The following is a 20190-nucleotide window of genomic DNA, read 5'->3' on the forward strand; positions in this document are numbered from 1 at the left end:
ACAAGCACCCACAATGGTCGGTCAATTCCAAAATCACTGCAAGCTAGTGGTATTAGTATTACCATTGTTTTAGACGTTATGGGAATCAAAACGTCGGGCAAATTTTTTGAAAAATGATCCTCTTCGGATCCTCTAGGGATCCGGTTGATCAATAAATCACTTCCGTTCATTATACATTATGCAGTTAAAAATAATTTAAAATTTAAAATTTAAAATTAAATATAAATAATATCTAACGAAAACTGATCCACAATATACGATGAACGGATGTAATTGCTTGATTACTTTTCAAAACACTATAAAATCAATATTTCATAGATATGTCATCGTTACTTGATTTTGATGATTTCAAAAGGTGAGATAATCCTCATTTTAGCCCAATTTCCAAATGTCCTTGTATATATCGTATCATGTGCCGGAAAACTCAAGTAAATAGGGAGAAAATACTGCTGCGTCATTTAGTTTCAAATCTCCTTACCAGCAAATAGAACGATACACACAAATTTGAAAGGTAATACGCAAAAGAAAAGTCAGTTTCACTGCGGGCCAAAACTCCAAATAAAAAATAAAATCCGGCCGACAACGGAGCCCATCTAACTGTAACTGAATTAAACGTTTCATGTCAGTCTTGTTCATTTGGTATTCCGGCAGAGGTAGGATCCTGCACCTCCTGAAACACAACCTGCGGAAAAGTAAACTGATTGCCTACCCAATGAGATAGACAACAAGTGAGAAAGAACTGGTCGACCTGTCTGAGCATAAATTACAGCAAAAGGAAAGATTTATGTTACTCACATTGGTAAGAAAATTGGTGATACAGAACCAATGTTGGATTTGTGCGTAGATACTGAGAATTGAACAGAGATGCACGCACGAACATGATGCACCATGACAGCAAGCTGCCAAGAACTCAATATCCTCTTGATACTACTTTGAATTGAACTATCCTTGCACTGTCAATGGTGAACTGTGGATGTGGAATGACCTTTCTCAAACCTCCCGCAGTATTCTAGTTGCATAATACCGTGTGAGGTTGTCCGTCCCAGACTCCAATCTTCATGATGGAATTAAAGCAGTAGAGGCGGCTAAGCATGCCCTTGTACTTTTTGGAAACCAAGTTCAGCTTCACAACAGAAGAGTGGTTCGCACGCAGCAGTAATTTTAACAAGGCTCCACATGTCCTCCGCCCAATAAACTGCTGACTGTCATAGGGTGTGCAGAGGCCTGAGCAGGTGTTTCAATATTGCCAATTAATGAGGCCATTAGACACTTGTGGCCAATTGCTCACAAAAACAATCCTCATGGTGAATTTAATGATCAGGAACCTCAAAATTTGAAGCCAAAAGACAGTCGGATTGCTGAAGCTTGCCCAGGAGGTAAAAAGTTCCATCCTGAAGTGTGCCTGATTATTCATGGCAAAAGTGAATGAGTTCACCAAACATTCCTGACCCTGTCATTTGCTCTGTAAACATAAGACTTGATGTAGTTTAAACAGACCATCTTCACAAGTTCAAATCCATGGTGTCCAACCTTCATACATGTTGCAAAGACTGTCAACACTCGTGGCTTGCTTAAGTAGATAGTCAACTTGCTCCCCGATACTAATCTCTCTGAGAATACACAAAAGATTCAATGTCAATATTAATTATGACCAAAAACCCATACAGATCCCCAGAAGCAGCAGTTACCTATTGTCAGCAATGTCTCGACCAACTAGTTTCATCTCAACTCGTCTTAAGACCGACATTGCATAAGGGTTTTTACCTATAAAAATAACCAAAAGTAACAAAGGTAAGTGCAACAACAATGACAATTATTAATTTCAAGTATTAAAAACCTGAAAATCACCAGAACAAAGGTAGTATGTATCAGACAGTGAATGGAAAATGAATTACAATAGTTTCAACTAAAAGGCAAGAACAATTGATGATGCATCATCATATTATAAAATTACACATTCTTTTGGACCACATGCAAAGATTCTTCCACAAAATAAAGTTGCACAACAATTTCTCAACCTAAATCTTTACTGATCTCAAGAGTTCTCATCAATTCATAGCATGTTCTCTCATGCCGCTTCTTTTCTTATTTGTTATGTTTCATTTATGTTATTTGAAAAGTCAAAATAGGGCTAGAGTTATTAAATAATCCTAGTAGAACCAGAATTTACTATGAGTACTTAGAATGTATCATCTGTTTATCCTACATATCAAATTAAAGAATCCCTTCAGTTTATTTTCCCTACAACACAAATATCTTCATTCCAACTTCAATTCGATCGCTTACTCTCTCCATATTTTTGTCTTTTCCCATTGAGTATACATTTTCAGCTGTGTTCAGCTGGACAAAAGCTTAACAGCTCTGCCCAATCCCATTTTTCTTCTCCTTTCGGCTCGACTTGTTCAGAGACATTTTTAGTGTTTAATAAGCTTAATAGTTTCAGCAACTGTGTTTACAGAATAATTTCCTATATAATACATATATATATATATATGTGTATGTGTATATATATATTATATCCAATTACTTCTTTGTTCATACAGAAGAAATAAAAGAAATAACAAGTAGATAAAAAAAAAAGGCAAGAAATGAAACAGTAGATATCCATGCAGAGGAGAGTGAGAAAAAATAAAGACAGGTAGAAAATTTTATAGGATAGGCTCGATACTTACCCCTGCCGACTCGGGTAGAACGACTTTCATCTTTAATTTTGGCCTTGTTTAGTGAGGATATTTCATCTTTACTCCCAAACATCTCCTGCGTGTTCTCATTCAAAGGACGCGAAATATCAGGACAGACTGCTGCAGATTCATCACCTGGTGTTGACTTTGGGACACTAGGTATCGACTTAAAAAAGCCAATATGAGTGTTATCAACCTCTGCGTACTTTGATTCCAACTGTACAGAACCTGAGATTTCTGGGCTATCATTTATAGAGTCGGGAGCAGTGTTTTGATAATCTGTACCCTCTCTGCTACTAGGACCATGCAAAAGCTGTTGTACTATATCTTCAGGATCATTGAAGCTACCTGGTAAACTCTCTTCAGCTAAGGTAATGCCAGACTCGGTACTACTACTGCAGATACTATCTGGCGGAGATAACCATCCTTTAGATTCCAAAGGAAGTCCAGTAATGCTGAGAAAATCATTGTTGCTTTCACTGTTTGACATAGAGAGGTTCTCTCTCTCTTCCTTTTCATCAAATCCAGTAGCATCAGAAGTAAGATCAGGCCTCGATACATCAATTAGTGGTGATTCCACTTCCTGGCTTTCTCCTAGTCCTTCAAGAGCCTATCAAAGATGAGAGAGAAAGGGTTTACATTTAGTCAACATACTGTTGTAAAACAATAATAATAAAATAAAATAAAGATGATTTATGTCAATACTGTTGACATACTTTATGAAGATTTCCAGCATGAAGACTTGCAGTTCGGGCAAGCCTGGTCAACATAGAATAGAGCCCCTTGACGGATGATGTGAGGGAGGGCACCAAGGGCTCTAAGGCCTGACGAGCCTCCCTAATTCTTAAAGAATACGACTGGTATATGGCTTGTCCATGAATGGGAGATATTTCCATCTTGGTCTCTCTTTCCCTAGCCATAGCATCAGTCATAGCAGCAACATCCTTGGACAAAACTGTTTCCAGTGGAAGAAGAATTGCATTTGCCTGTCCAAGATGTCGCAAACAGCATGTATGGTTATGTACATACTCAGTAAATAATCAAATCTAGTTGTATTTGCATAAATAAATAAATAAATAAAACTCGCAGAATAAGTAAAACTGCAATTAATAAATGTAAAAAGGATATAAAACTTTAATTGTGAGATGAGGAAAACCTTTGAAAGTTCCTCCACAAAAGAACGATGTACTGCAGCAGCCTCCCTTCCCAGACTGTGAACATCATGTAGGTCTTCAGTTATTGCAAGCACCTATCCAAAGGAGAAGCATTAACCATATAACGAAGCCATCCCCAATCAAACAAAAAGTTGAAAATGACAAGAGTAATTGAGTCCCAGTTGATAGAATCCTTTTGAAATTGCAAAAGTAAAGGAAAGGAAAGGCAAATTCAGTTGATAGAAGGCCTGATAACAGGAAGATGCAATGGTATTTCAATAATCTATCATAAAGATCATAGGCAATCTATCCATCAACTTTATTTCATATGCATAATTAGATTGCTGAAAGAAACAGCATTCATACAGAACCAATGTCATAATACATCGGTATGTTACTATCTACACGTTACTAACTGTTTTTGGTTAAATAGTTTGTGTCAGAAAAGTAAGTGCAAATGGAGCAAAAATAAGCAAAATGGATAACCATTATTTCCCTGCACATAATCCCACTTTCTAGAATAGGTAAGATAAATTAGAGCAATAACATTTGCAAAAAGTAAAGAGGAAATGATCATTATAAGTCCTGCTCACTATAAAATCATAAACTGTGTGGATGACTAACAATTAGAACAATGCCAGAATGTAAGGCATTGCCAACTTATTAGAATAGCCAAACTAAATGAGGGAAGCAGGTCCTCTAAACAATTTGGGTACCTCAAATAAAAATAAGAAATCAAATGATTTGGGTACCACAAAGGGAAGCAGGTCCTATGAATAATAGAATGGTTTTGAGGAATCTGTAGGTGGCAGCAGAGGGAGTTATGGAGAAAATTCGTTTGTGGTCTTCATTATGAGGCTCGGTGACGTCAGATTTTAAATATTTGTGATTTTCATGTAGTTGCCTTCATTGGAAAGCTTCTATCAGTCAGCTTCTTGAGTTTTCTTACTTGTTTTCATTATAGGGGTTCATTTTTGCTTTGCTAGTTTTCTGTGGACTTCCTGTCCACTCGTGTATTTTTATTGTCTTAATGAAACTAATTATTACAATTGAAACTAACTATTAGAATTGAATTTTTTTAATGATTGTAAGGACTATTAGTGTATATTGTTATTGAACATTGGTGACCCACATTTTTGGTAATTTGTATTTAACACATTCAAAATCCAATGTGTGGTACAGTTGTTGGTTGTTACACATGAAGGGAGTATTAGTGGATATTGTTTAGTAGATCTTCATATCCGGTGCTGGCCTGCTAATAGAAATAGCAGTAAATTAGCAAAACTAAACAGTGACTACCCACCAATGTAGCGTATATAGAGTCTCTGCTTAGTAGGTATACACTGATTTATATTGATCCAATACACTAATGTACCCAATCAAACAGCCACTCACATTACCATATCTCAAACATGAAATATAAATTCCAGCGTAACGTGCATCACAGTATATAAACAACATACCAACCACCGTAAAATTAGTAATACTGATCCAATGGCAATATCAATTAGCATCAAAATTTTAACTCATACCTCTTCAAGCATGGAACCACATTCAGAAGTCAAAGTAGAATGACGATTTGAAACACGGGCATATGCCCCAAGTGCAACACTGGCTTCACATGCACAGTCACTCATTGCAAGAACAGTGCTTTGTAAATCCCCTGTAAATGACAAAAACCAGCAGGTCTCACATGATTTACGGATATATAGTATGTATAGCACAGATGTGTGTGTGTGGGCTCCTAGCATATAACAGTTAAGGATGTATCCATTGGTATATGTGGAAAAGAAGGTATGACCTGAAGCGGACTTTGCTTTGAGAGTGGCAATACTAAGTTCATTGGTTGCAGAAGACAATCCACTGGAAGCAGTTTCCACGGTGCTTTGTGCAAGCTTCCATTCTTGTTCAGTGCCTAATACAGGATACACCAAAGCACACATTAAGGACTCGTATGGATGAGAAGTTGGTATCAGAAACAAGTTGATTATCAAACAACATTACACACTCACGAGCAAAAGAATTGTAAGTAATATCCAATCTTTTTAGTGCATTCAAGTAAGCTTGCTGCCATGTTCTGCCATCAGTGCCAGTCCTGAATGGGTACATCTCTTCGGGAGATCGAAAAATACCATCTCTTGATGCTTCAAACTCCAATATAGACATGCAAATTCTAATAATATCTGATGCCTTTTCCCTAGCTTGCCATAGTAGTTGCCTTCGCCTGATTAGATGGTCATGAAATTCAGGAGGAATTCCAGAATTCTTACTTGAACTATTTCCAGCTGCACTGGAGTTTGGGCCACCACAAGCCCACCCCATTGCTCTCTCAAGCTGCCCTTCAGCTGCCAGAGAAGTTCGTTCACAAGCTTGCAGTGACTCCAAAGACCTGGCTATCTTTGACACAGCAGACTGCAAACTTTCCCGCATGTTAGGTCTGCTGAGTGTTAAGACAATAGGATATAAACTATCATCCCCAGCAAGAAATTTCTGAAACATGACCCTGCTACTGTGTGAAGGGGTCAAGGTAACATCATGCATCCATTCGATCTGAACAATCTCCAGGCCTGTCTTCCAAAGAGCCTCTCTCAGCTCATTCACCTGCCTTTTCATTAGAGATGCAGCGGAACTTGCTGCTCTGGCTGTTTCATGTGCATTGCAGAATTCCTCAAGCATAAGGTGAACCCTTTTTAAAGCCCCGACATCTCTTTTTACTTCATCAAGAGCAGCTTCCTTCATAAACTCTGTCAATTGCTTCCGATGCTCAATTTCTTTATCAATGCTAGCCAATAAATTAGGGACAACTCGATCTTTCAGGTATCGACCAAGATGTTCTTGAAGTTGTATTTCAAGCTTTCTCTTAACAACATTGAAGAGCTGGTCAAACCCTAAAGTTTGATCAACAGATGAAGCTACATCATTTAGGCATGAGTCCAGAAAAGAATCAATAACACCAATTTTCCAAACAAAGAAAGAATGTTGACTCAATAAGCTGCCAAACTTCCAAACATATTCAGACATTGGGTACCCGGCACTCATCAAATCTGCTAAATTAGGAATCTCAGTTGAGTAAGAAGTATAAGAACCTCCAAATGAAGACAGCACTTTATCAATCAATTCCAAATCAGAAAAGGGCTTAACAAGCATGTCCAGTAGCACCTTGCTTTTTGAGACATGCAGCTCTCTTTCCTCTTTGACACTAACTAGAGACTGAAAATGGTGTGCAGAAGCAGCGAGGGCATTCTTTATATTAGATTCTCTCTTTATAAGAGAGGAAGTTCGCAAGTCCCTTTGGTTCCAAGTTTGATGGAGTTGGTCCAGCTGTGCCCTACAAGCTTCTTCTTGGGAAGCAAGCTCCTCTGCCTCTTCCCATGAGAGATGATCCCTACCTTTCATAGCAGCTTCTTCAAGAGCCAACTGCTGCTCTGTAATGAGACCAACTTTAATGAAGTAATTCTGTTCTAGTTCAACTAAAGATGCCCTCTCCATCTCTACTTGTATGAGTTGCTCAAGTACAGTATCAATAGAACCGCGAATTTGTGAGATTAGTCCAAACGCATCCATGACTTCTGAATTCAGAGAAACTGCAGATCTTATTACATCCGGAAGAACAGCTTCAGTCATTTGCCCAATCAAGCTCTTAAAGGAATGTAAAATGGTTTTAAAAATGGAAGCCCAATTTCCATCAGAATAATATCCTGGACGGCCTTTATCTGTGTCATCACTAGGTAAATCTCTACCAATCAGTTGCTGCAGTTCATTAACAAACCCTGCTAGAAGTATACACTTCTCTACTTGCTCCTCAATTCCACAGAAAATAGTTTCAAATTCCATCTGTAACTGGTTATTCGCATTTCTACGTTTATTTGAATCATTAATTATGTCGAGCACCTTATGTTTGACCTCATTGTACATATAACTGGATGCTGTGTTCAGAACAAATAAAACTTTCTCCCTTTTTTCATTCAGATCCCCACGCAATCTAGAATCCTTTGCCCCATTTCCATCATTCTTAGATTGCCCAAATTGAATGGAAACAATGGCATCTTCTTTCTTTGCAAGACCAGCTGATTGCATGAATTTCATGAAAGCAGACAGAAGCCGATCCTTAGCGTTTGATTCGGTCTCTGAACCAATAGAGTTCGCTAGCTCCGCATACTCCTCTTCAAGCTTCTCCATCTCTAGGGCATACTTCTTTACTTTACGACACAGATCATCATGACTGAGTGTGATAGAATCAAAATTCTCCCCATGTTGTTTGGCAATAAGTTCAGCACCCTGTCTTCTAGCAAGAGATAGGGTATCAGAGGAAAGAGCACTGGCAGATAGTTGCAGAACCTGTGCCCAGCCATGAATTGCACTCGTTGTAATGTAATTTAATGGTAAAATTCTTTGCAAAGCCAACGAATATACTTGAAGTGCATTTATCGCAGAAGAGAGACCATCATCCAGTTCAGATACTAGTTGAGAGACTTCCCGATCTATATCATAGCATTGTGCTTGTGTTGGCTCAGGAACAATAGTCAGCGGAACCCCAGCCACCAGAACAGCAGATGTAAGAGACAATGTTTCTTGCATACCACTCAGCTCAACAAAAGCATTTATTTCTTGAAGTAAATTGCCTCGTAAAGCATCAAGGATGCTCCCATGTTGTTCCATCCAGGTTGCTGCCTCTTGAGATTTCTCAGCAACCAGGGCCTTTGCCTGAGCAAATTCTCGAGCCTGAATTTCAAACAATACACGAACTTTCTCTGAATTACTAGTAGCTTCAGCAACCATTGATCTCGCAGACGTTTCATGCAGAATTAGGCTAGACCTCTCTTGATCAGCTCGATAAAAGAGTGCAGATGAAAGTTCATATTGGTTTAGAACATCAGCAAACCTCTGGTCAACATTTCCCAAATGTCATTAACAAATGTCGGCAGAACAAAAATAAGAAACAAAATAAAGTGAAAAGCATGTACCCACCTCAAGAGCAGATTCAACAGCTGGTAGAGTAGCCAATAAAAGATCGTGATGTTCCTGCTCTCAGTTAAATGGTATCAAAGTGTCATTCAAATAATCAAACTTCCACTGCATATAAATACTTAAAACATATATGTATGGACAGTTGGACACACATAACCAAAGATAAAGGTACAAACAAATTAGAGAAAGCCTGAAAACATTACTTTAATTGTCAGATACATAGGTATAGGGACAATAACTGCAACTTCAGGATATTTGCAGACACATGATAAAAATTGTGAGAATCACACAGAATGTGCCAGGTATAAATTCAAGGTACATCGAGATGCTTTCTAGCCATCCAGACATAAATTAACTAATTTAAGGGAGTGCCAAAGAATCACTGCAGTGCAAATGCACAGAAGCTTAGGTTTCAGAATGATTACCTGTAAGGGAACACGAATTTCCTGTACACGAGATGCAAATAAACTGAGACTGACAGCCAATTCCATGCCCTTCCTTTCTTCACCACCAATTGCAGCAGCATCATGAAAATCTCCCCGTGTCCATTCCACAAGCGGGTCCCAAACAAACACTTCCAGTAACATCAAGAGTATGTCTTTGTTCTTCCTCAAAACACCAATAACTGCTTCACAGTTTGACCTAAAGGTACCTTCTATCCCCGTCATCCCTAATGCTGCTTCAATGGTCTGTGTAAGGCGGAAGGGAACAATTTCTGGAATTTTCAGTCTTTGCCCTTTATCAAAACAGACATTGTAATCAATATGGACTACATCACCACTACAAAAATCCATTAGAATATTATCCAAGTGTCTATCCCCAAGGCCAAGAATGTGGCCCACCATGCTCATGGCAGCAACACTTCCGGAAAACCTACAAAATGAAGTACACATTAAAAGCTAAATCTACAATATATATTATATTTTATTTATGAAACAAGAGTGTCTGATCGCCCAAAAAAACTAATAGTCGAATACCACCATATATTAGAATGAAAAAAAGTTATACTATACTGAAAAAAGGGAAGATAAACTGATCATTAAGCCCAGCATATCACTAATTTGTACTCCAACATTTATATATAGATATATAGATATGTGTGTGTGTGTGTGTGTGTGTGTGTGTGTGTGTGTGTGTGTGTGTGTGTGTGTGTTACCCTGTTCTCGTAACTCCATGAGCCGTATACCTGCTAACGGTATATGCGATTTAAGAGAAGTGGATACCATGTGAGACATCGCCTTTGAATAATAATATATATGCTAAACTAAGAATGCTCTAATGTATGATGACTAGTTTGAAGAACAGGAAGCTCCACCAACAATACAATTAATAGAACCGAAGCAGGTTGTTAAGCTTAGTAAATTATATAAATTAATGCAACGAAGATTATTAGTACAGGAACGAAGAGCTTTTCCAGGGTCTTAGTTACCTCTTCTGTTTCGAACTGAAGGCTTTGAATCCTTCACTAGCACACCAAAGTTCTTGATGAAGAAGCTGTCTAGGAATCTCCTTCATAAGTTCCAAAAGAACTTTACGCTTCACCTCATGAGGCCAGTCTCTTCGGGAAATTACTCTCCTTATACCTTTCTCTTTGAGTGCTGGTATGATTTTACCATAGAACATATCACTGGGTCGGGGAACAGCTGGAGGAACAGGACTTTTCGAACTGCCACCACCCACTGCTGAGAGCTGAGCTAGTTGGATGCGGCTTTGCCAAGACTTAAAGACGCTGTATATGCTAATTACATTGTCTACCCACTGGATGAGACCAGCACGGCCACTAATTGGAGTCACAGAATAATAGCGAATACCAAGAAAGTGGCTGTGAGTTGCAAGAGATGTATGCAGGAAACCATTTATAGCTTGCAAGAGCTGCATTATTCTAGCGTCAAGGCGGAGATCTTCCCTTCCTTTCAAGAGATACATGTACTTTTGACCATCTGAACCAACAATAACAAGTTTCTTAGGTTTAGTCTTGGTTGATATGATAGCCACTTCCTCAGAGAAAGATGCAATGGTGACAATTCCTTGGAGATTAGCACTGAGAGCTCTGTCAGATTCAGAGACCGTATCTTGCTTCTCAAGACCAGGCATTGGAACATCAGACGATGACAGTAGAGCCAATTGTGGTGCAACTTCACTTAAAGGAATTGATAACTTCCTCTGATAAGATGCTAAGGATGAAGCAATGTTATCAAATGGACGCCATGCATCTCCAAGTGCTGCAGCGGATGCTGGAGGAGTCTTGAAAGCTGTGATCGCTGATTTCAACCGATCTTTATACTCCTCGTGGAACCATACTTCATGAGGAGTTTCAGGTTTCCGAGATGTAGAAGCCAGACGACGTTCCAAGGACACAACAATAGGAGCCATCATGGCTGAATATTTAGCAGCGTTTATCTTGTTTTTCTCACTCTGGCTAAGAGTAACATTTTCTGCAATTCGTGCAGCTTCCTCTTTTAACACGTTTATGCGCCTCATCACATCTGAAAGAAAAATCAATAAAAACAAATGGGTCAGATTGAAAAACAGTACACCAATGCTTATGTCTGGTGCATGCATATTCAGGTCCCAGCATGCAGCACCTCATTTGTGAGTAATACCTGCACATTAGTCACTAGAATATAATTTCATATCCAAGTTGCACAAAACTGACAAGAGAAGATTTACTTCCCAAATCATTTTTGGCATCTAAAACCCAAAAGATGTTCAAATAAATGGCATCAAAAGCAGCAAAAGCCTCATTTAAGCGAGGTCAATCATACCTGTGTGAAGATCTTGAAGGGTGCTGAGCCATAGCTCCTCCCAAAGAACAGTAACGTTTCCCAGCTCACTTATCACGAGCTGAACATCCTGAATCAATCTTGGGTATAGTTCACTCTGCATGTAACATGAGTATGCGTAAAGTGTATTATGTTCCATGTAAAACAAGGTAAGTAAAAATAAACAGAATCTTGAATGAACAAAATTTGGGATAGGTAACACCATTTGCATGATATAACCAATGCAATTTCTTTATAAAAAATAATACGTCATTTTAAATATAAAGAAGCATTAGCATAAACTAATTACTAATTTGTTATTATTAAAAACTGCGAAGTTATCATGGAAGTGTTCCCTTCATTGTTATTCCCGAAGTTTGAGTCTAATGCACATTAATGAAAGAAATTTCCTTACCAGACAACCAAGTATGTGCAGAAGCTCCTCTGAAGGCTTCTCCTCATAAGCATCCACATCGACTAGTGTTGGGTAGACAATGGACCAAGGAGATTGCTTGGCCAGCATCATCAGTAAGCCTTCCAACTGCTTCCGAACCACTTGCTCGGGATGAGAACTTAACCGCGCAAACAATTGGGGTGTTACTTCCTAGAAATGAGATCATAATGAGAGTGCAATCAAATCTTCCTGCACCAAAAATTAGTATGAACGAAATAAACCAAGGAAGAGCCGCTTACCTGCCATGGGGACAAAGGAACAGTTGAAAGAGCAGGTTCAAGTACATCTCTCAACTCAGCTCCATATTTGAGAAGAATATGTAGGACATACAATGTAGCCCTCAAAGTATAGCTGCCGGTTTTTTGCCTCAGAGACTCAGAATCAGATTCAGACAAGCCACTATTGCAAATTTTTGCAGATGAATTCGAAAGATACTTTATAAAGCCATGAGCTGCATGCCCAAAGAGTGACACTCTTCTCCTCCTTAAAGACCACCAAACAACAACCAACTCATCAACTACAGAAATTAAAGCAGTTTCATTTAGGCCAAAGTTTCCACGAAGAAAGATCTTCAACTGAGAAGCTAGAGTAGCAGAAAGGCAATCATCACTAGAAATTTCTGCACCAGGTGCCCCAGAAACAGCTTCAATAATATTCACTACTTGCTGCACCAAAGCCATCACAGGGTTGTCGTTTCTCAGTTCAGAAGAATCAAGAGAAGAGTTCCACTCTCCATCTTCAGCTCTAAAACTGTCATCCTTATTCTGGAAGAGCTGTAAAAGCAAAGATTCTACTTTTACGATCTCATTTTCAGTTAGCTTGAATCTCTCAGGGAGAACTTCAGGAGCAAGGATGGGAGAAAATGAGCATGAGTGAAGGGTATTTTCATCTGGCGTTAAGAGAGAGTCTCTGGCCTGACTAAAACACCATGACGCATAAGAAATCCAGGATTTGCCCATGGTGGGGCAGAGTTGAGTAGACAGTTTTGTAGCTGTGCCCACAATCTCCTCAATAATAGGACCCAAACGTGTTTTAGAGATTAGAATCTCATTGCCAAGTGAGGCACTACCTCTGCCAGGAGAAGAGGAATCAGTCATATCAAAGTCTGACCGCATATTAAGAACAATGTCATCTACCCTTGAATCTGAATAGTTCTGTTTAAGCCAATTTGAGAGTTTCAAGCAAGCCTTAGCCTTCAGAATACCATTGTCAGCATCAGAACCTATAGATGGTGATGGGGAAGAAATCATGCAAGGACGCACAAAAGACCACAGGTTCGTTAAAGAATCTTCAAACTTGTTTTCAGCATGCATTAGCAGGATACCCTCATACCGCAAATATGAGATGAGAAAGTCATGGTTGCTTTCCCCGGAGCAACGCGATATGTGATCTTTGAGAAAGTTGTTTAGACGGTTTGCCAACAGTAGGTTTTTTTGTTTGCGGGCCAAGCTCAACAAATTCATAGAGAGCTTTAAGGTAGCTAGAGAAATTGGGGAAATGGTTTGATAAACTCGAAGAACTTTTAACCAAGGGTTACAGTCCAGATGGACCCTGCCTATTTGTGGCTGCATAAGTTGGACATATGAACTTAATATTGACTGAAGTTGCCTGGGTTTGTCTTGGTTGCCTTTAATCTTGAAAAATTCCTCAAATGCAAATATGCAGTGCAACTGGATAGCATGTGGTGCTGCCTCTTCTAACCCGTCAAGCGGCAAAATAGACAACATTTCCTCCAGCATTGACCTGGCCTTCTGTAATTCATGGGGGATATTATCTTCCTTTCCCTCATTCTGAAGAAGCATTGCCTGTAAAAGCATCTGCTCACTTCTTTGCAAGGCCAATTTTGGATCAAGTGTGAGCTCACTGCTACTTTTAGGTGTCAAACCAAGGCATGTCCATGCTGCCTGAAATTCACCCTCATCATACCGTGCCAAGGCATGAATTGCATTGATTTCATTCCCAGTTGTCGTCAGAGCACCACAATAACTCTTACCAGCATGCTTAGCACGAAGTGTTTGCAACTCTAATAACCAGGACTCTAAAGATTTCCAATCACAAACAGAAGTATAACACTCAATGATGCGTGCAATGACAAACTGTACACCATCCGAACCCAAGGAACTCAACAACTCCTCATTTTGTAGCAAGTGAATAAAGTGTGCAGCAGCCTTTTCATATTTACCTTCTGCCTGATATACAAGCCCAGTGATCCATGTAAAGGGTCCCAGCATCCCACTGTTACTGAGGGACTGGTTTTCCTCCACAAGAAAGGGAGAGAGTGTCATAGAAACCCATTTTTCAAGGCCAATTAAAGCCTCTGATTCGTGAGTCTTACACAAAGCCAACGCCATGTTCCGTAAAACCCTCAAGATGTCTGCAGAAAACCTGCCCCTGATATTCTGGAGGTTCTCAGTTACCTGTGCCCTAGACTTTTCATTCAAAGCAGAAGCCACAAGATTCCTGAGCTCCTGTAAACGCAGAGCACAATACTGAAACGTGGCATCATGGCATTGTAGAGCTAATCCAGCATTCATCATTGGCTCACATATACGAGAAAACCACTCTTCACAAACTTTCTTGTTGGCTCGAAAGAATAAGGAACTCGAGCGAGTAGCAGACGGCAGAACAGCAGACCCCTCATATGCATTGTATACATTTTTCTTCAGCGCCTCAACAAAATCAAATAGTAACCTCATTGGTAACAAATGAGCACCAGAAGACCCGATCATACTTAAGTTCCCATCATTTTGCTCACTGTCAAGCTGCAGCAGGTGTGCAACATCCAAAAGCATTCGCTCCAAGGCTGCAAAGGTCTGAGTAGGCCCACCAAGGTTAGTCCGAAGGCGCGTGGTAATACAATACCTAGCAGCTTCATGTACAGCCCACCAAACACCAGCCAGATTATTAACTGAGCAATGCTTTTCAAGAAAATCTTCATCCATTTTAAAGTCCAACCATACACCAGTGGCACCAGATTTTCCAGTTTCCTCAAGTTGACTTGAAAGCAAATCTTTTGAAATTCGACAACTATGAATAAGTCGTTGAATCCAAGAAGAAAGAGGCACCTTCCACCTTTGGGATATGTAACTCAATATGGTAACAAGTTGTTGCGAGTGAAGTTGCTGGGGGAGCTGCTTCAAGGCAAATATTTGCTTCCAGTGCAAGTTAGAACTGTTGCCTAACCAAAGAACAACAGCCCTAGATGAAGTAGATGTCCCATAATCACGAATCCCACATGCATACAGTGTTGTAGGCACAACAATAGAAAGCAGCCTAACAAATGCATTTTTTATTTCACTATCTGGATCACCAAGTTTTCCTAAGACCACTTCAGCCATGCAAGAAAAGTAAAGAGGATGTACAATCCTTGCCTGCATTAATAACTCCAATACTAATGCAACATGTGACCTCACTTTTGGTTCCCTGTCAGATGCGGCATCCAAAATTGAGAAAAGCATATTCCCAATAATCTTAATATTGCCATACACTTCATAGAAATGAGCTTCTGTGTTTGATTTCTCGTTATAAGCAATAACATTCTCACAGATTCTTTGAACCCAATCAAGCGCAACTGTTTTAACTGCAAGAGGAGAAGAAACATGGAGAGCTTTCACAAAGAACGCACTAGACTTCCTCAGATTCTCAACAACCACAACTGACTGTTCATTAGTCAAGTACTTACTATTAAGAAATTTATCAGCAGTAGCAACTGTAGATGATTTCCCACTGCTATGGTATGTAACAGCGCACTTGCTTAAGAACTTAACTGTTGTTAGCCTGTCCAATGTCTTAATAACATTGACTTGCAAATCCACATATGCCAGAATTGGTAAGTCAAAAGGATTAAATTTCTCCATAATAAAATTCAATAACTTTTCTGACCGCATAAGATATAGGCTTGCAATGTCTGGTTGACTATTCAAACTATTATCCCCGCCCAAGAAAACAGATGTCAACAAAACTTTCAAATCAAACTTAATCAATGAAAACAATTCAAGTTTTGAAAAGAATTTAGAACATGCAACAAACCCATCTCCATCGCCCATGGCTTTCTCTAGCATGCCCTTCAACAACTCTAGCTCCTCTATTAACGATGTAACTGCCTGTTCAACAACTTCATTATTCGCGTGTTGAAGCAAGAAAATATAAGTGGCAGCAGAACTGCCAGTTACAAGGTGATTAGGATGCAAACGCAGCTGTGATATTGGAGCATCAAATTGCAGTATTTTCTGCACAGATAACCGCAAAAGGCCAAACTTTTGCAAAGATAATAACTGGAGATTAGTTTTCAAAACTCCATGAACTTGAACAGATGTAATTCTTCCAGTTCCCATTGGTTGGCTAGTATTGTCCAATTCCAAACTTTGAAATAAAATATCAACTGCATAAGCATAAAAGGTGGAAAACCTTTCACAAAGTATTTCTGCCAAAAGAGTCAAACACTTCCATAAATTCCCAATCCATTCCAACCACCCAAACTTCCTTCCGACCATAGATAAACATCCCAATAACCTAGGAACAATTCTGTTAAGAGGTTCAGTGATTTGTTCAAGTAAATTCATTTCCAGCAACCCAGAAGCAGTGGACTGCAAAATTGTTGAAAAGCAAGAAAGCAATGCAAGCAACCTTCGGAATTGTTGTGGGGTTCCATGACTTACATCCTGAAGCAAAACATCCATGTCACCTAGAAACTTTGACAGCAGTCCAAGAGAAAACTGCAAATTACCCACCCAATGACTCTGAAACTGCACAAAACTATCCATTATAATTCGTCTATCCGATTCAGCAAGGTCTGGTACCAATGCCCAGCCAAGAAGTAGATCAACAATGTCAAGAAAATGAGGCTGGAAGCATCTAGAAAACTTTAAGGAAATCAAAGTCAAAACACCAAGAAGCCGGTGTAACAAACTCAAGGAGGTTCTCTCATCCTCCAGAAGTACTTGGCATGCTTTGAGAATTGATAAAACATATCTCTCGATCCCACCAACATCCCCAACATTGAGAAACTCCCGTAGGCTATCCAATGATAGTTCCATGGTCCCATCTCCAGCGCCGCCATTACTAAGCAACGGCAAGGCCCAACCAATGAACTGGTCAACCAAGCTTCCGAGCATAACATGGTTTTGTCTTCCATTTGACGTTATAGGGATCGAACAAACCACAGCACAAAGAGCCCCGTATGCTACAGCTGCCCCTTGCCTCACTGCATACGATCTACAATGCAAAATCCAGAGAGATGACATAAACATATATGCTTTCAACCACAATAGATAATTTCCCACTTTTTTACCATTCAAAACCCTTTTGCCTAAAATAGTTTTTTTTCATGTTTTGAGTCGAAAATATTGCCACTTTAAGTGGTGATCCAATAAATCTTAATCAGGAATAGTAAGTTTTTTGGGTTTCGGCATTGTGAGTTAGAACATCTACTGTGATATATGCATCCCGAAACTGAATAACGCAAGCTTCATACTTCAAATCCCTTAATTATTTTACACTTTTTTCAGCAAACAAACACAACCAGCAACTTGTTTAAACTAAAACCATTCACAAGAGAAGTACCACGAAAATCAGTTTAGTAGATAATTAAAATTTAAACCAAAACAAAGCAGCAACATAAAATCGAAACTAAAATTCCAGAGGTTCTAATTCCTTAATTTTACAGCCAAACAAAACCAGTAGGACGTCGTCCATGCGCAAATTCCAATTTAATATATAATTAAACAAAAAAAAACTAGTAAGGAAACAAAAACCCAAGTTGTAATTTTAAAGAAAGAAAACGAAAGTGAAGTGGAAGAGGAATTTACTTATCGGAGAGGAGCTGAGAGAAGCCCTGTGCGAGGAAATTGGCGGAGTGAGTAACGAGGACGGAGTTGGGCTGGTAGAGAACGGCGCGGTGGAGCGAATTGATGGCGGCGAGTCGAGCGGAGTCGTCGTCGTCGGAGTTAGAGGATGGGGCGGATGCGGAGGCGGAATCGTCCTTGGGGATGGCGACGGAGAGAAGCGCCGCGAGTTGCTGCTGTTGGTGATGGAGTCCTTGCATCGTTATCTTGCTGCTGATGCCGCTTCTGCACTAGAAGCATCTCTCATTCGCTCACTCGACTGAGTCGGCTCAGGAACTCTGACTCGGGTTTTCTGGTTGGTTTATCCGCAGCTGCTGTTGCCCTGCGCTCTCTGTGTGTCTCTGGACTCAACGTGATTCGTCTTCTGCTTTTTCTGTTTTCGCAAGGCTTTCTTTTTATTTTTGCTGGCGAGGATCGATAAAAATTTTAAATCAAATTTACAAATAAAATCATTTGTTATTAATAGAAATAAATAGTTAATCAACATCTAACTAATATTTTAATTATCAATAATCACATTTGCAAATTTAGTTTTTTAATCCCTACTTAAAAACCTACTTTTAAATTGGACTTGGATGGTATTTGTAGAATTAGGAATAATACTTACATATATTTAGTACAATCATTATGTGACGGTTTCATATAATTGATGTAAATATGTGTGTTTAATACAATCATCATCTGACAGTATATTTACCTCATGAAATCACCATGGGTCATAAAGTCGTCCTTGAATCAGCCATTAACCAATACATCCTCATCCCCTAAGTTACTAACAATATGACTACAATCATCATCTGACTGTTAAGATGATATTTACCTCATGAAATCACCATGGGTCATAAAGTTGTCCTTGAATCAGCCATTAATCAATGCATCCTCATCCCCTAAGTCACTTAACGTATGAAGCAAACAAAATTAAGCATTATATAAAATAAAAAGCTTTAATTGGATCAACGAGTTGCATATAGATTTTTAAATACTAACCCAACAGGCTCGCTGAGGTGAGCCTTCTGGTAGGACAAGGCAGATGTCATACGACCGTCAATGTGTGTCCAAACATCAAAGCATACATGATGTTGGCCCAAAATCTCCCTCTGGCTAGCAAGGGTCGTTGTGCGGTGTTGAACTTGGATGTGATCCTAGGATAGTACCGAAGAGAGTGTCAAACAAGGCACCCATCTTGTAGATGCCGATGAAGCGAGGTGACTTGCCACACTCGTTCATGTGTCATGATTATTTGTTATGTCAAATTATGTATCTAAATTATTTAAGAAGCTATTTTAAATTGACATAGAAAATGAGTGAAATCATGAAACTAAAAATAAAAATAATAAAAAAATAAAAGACTTGAAGTTTAGCCACAAAGCGCTATGAAATTGTGAGTATGATCATCTTGATTGAAATTTTGGTACATGTGTTTTCAGTTTCTTATGTCAAATGATGTGTCCTAAATGTTTAATACAAATTTGTTTGGTGTTTGGTTTTGATATAAAAATGGTAATCAGTTTTTTTTTTTTTTTTTTTTTTTTTGAGCTCTATAAGTAATCTATTATTTTATCTAAGGTTCTAAAAAGGAGTTAGGTGTTAGTCGGGTAGAGAGTAGGGATATAGCACTTAGGAGTCCAGGCTTTAGGAGGGTGTCTAGGTAGGGGCCTAAGCGTTTTTTGATTTATTGTAATTAAGCTTATTATACAACATATAAATAAATGTCTAGTTATACTATAAAAAATACATAATTGTATCGGGATACACAAATGGCAAAATAGAACGACAAAAAATTATAAGTTGCTAGAACATATTGAAAATATGAATATGATGAACACTAAAAAGTGCGAAACAAACAATAAAAAACATTAATTGGATCAATGAGTTGCATAGAGAATTTTAAATACTAACGTAACAGGCTCGAGGATGATGACTGATAGTAATTTTACCACACACGCAAAAGGGTTAAAAACTCCTATATTACTTGTAAGAATGACAAGGTTATTGTAGTATAAACAGATCTTGCAAGGTCGTTTTGACACACCCTGACCAGAGTCGAGGCATGCTGGCCGTCACGTGAGGGTGACGTAGCCACGTGTGCAACAGAAGTGATAATAATAGAAAAATGCATCTAAATAAAAACCAAAACTAAACCTCCTTAAGCTAGAGATAAAATATAAGTGTGTGAAAGTGATCAAGTATAAGATACACACATATCAGAGCATAGGTAAACGAAAGTGCAGTCGAACCAACTAAGTACTAATTATACAAACAGGGAGAAGATCCCTACTTATTTATGGAGACATCAAAACTACCGTAAAGTCCTTGTGAGCCACCAAG

At 38.9% G+C, this 20190-nt stretch overlaps 1 protein-coding gene across 1 annotated transcript; it reads right to left on the reverse strand.

Moving 5' to 3' along the window:
• Positions 1-359: 359 nt before the first annotated feature.
• Positions 360-18238, reverse strand: LOC137729717 (uncharacterized). Its single transcript, XM_068468725.1, has 16 exons — positions 17827-18238; positions 12259-17233; positions 11981-12169; positions 11569-11683; positions 10233-11289; positions 9229-9676; positions 8804-8857; positions 5848-8719; positions 5637-5750; positions 5368-5498; positions 3838-3930; positions 3398-3667; positions 2673-3291; positions 1689-1764; positions 796-1610; positions 360-705 (listed from the first exon to the last, which is right to left on the reverse strand). The coding sequence occupies exons 1-15, from the start codon at positions 18060-18062 to the stop codon at positions 1511-1513; spliced, it is 11349 nt and encodes a 3782-aa protein (XP_068324826.1). The 5' UTR covers positions 18063-18238; the 3' UTR covers positions 360-705; positions 796-1510.
• Positions 18239-20190: the final 1952 nt, after the last annotated feature.

The sequence above is a fragment of the Pyrus communis genome, chromosome 3, assembly GCF_963583255.1.
Source record: "Pyrus communis chromosome 3, drPyrComm1.1, whole genome shotgun sequence".
Lineage (NCBI taxonomy): Eukaryota > Viridiplantae > Streptophyta > Magnoliopsida > Rosales > Rosaceae > Pyrus > Pyrus communis.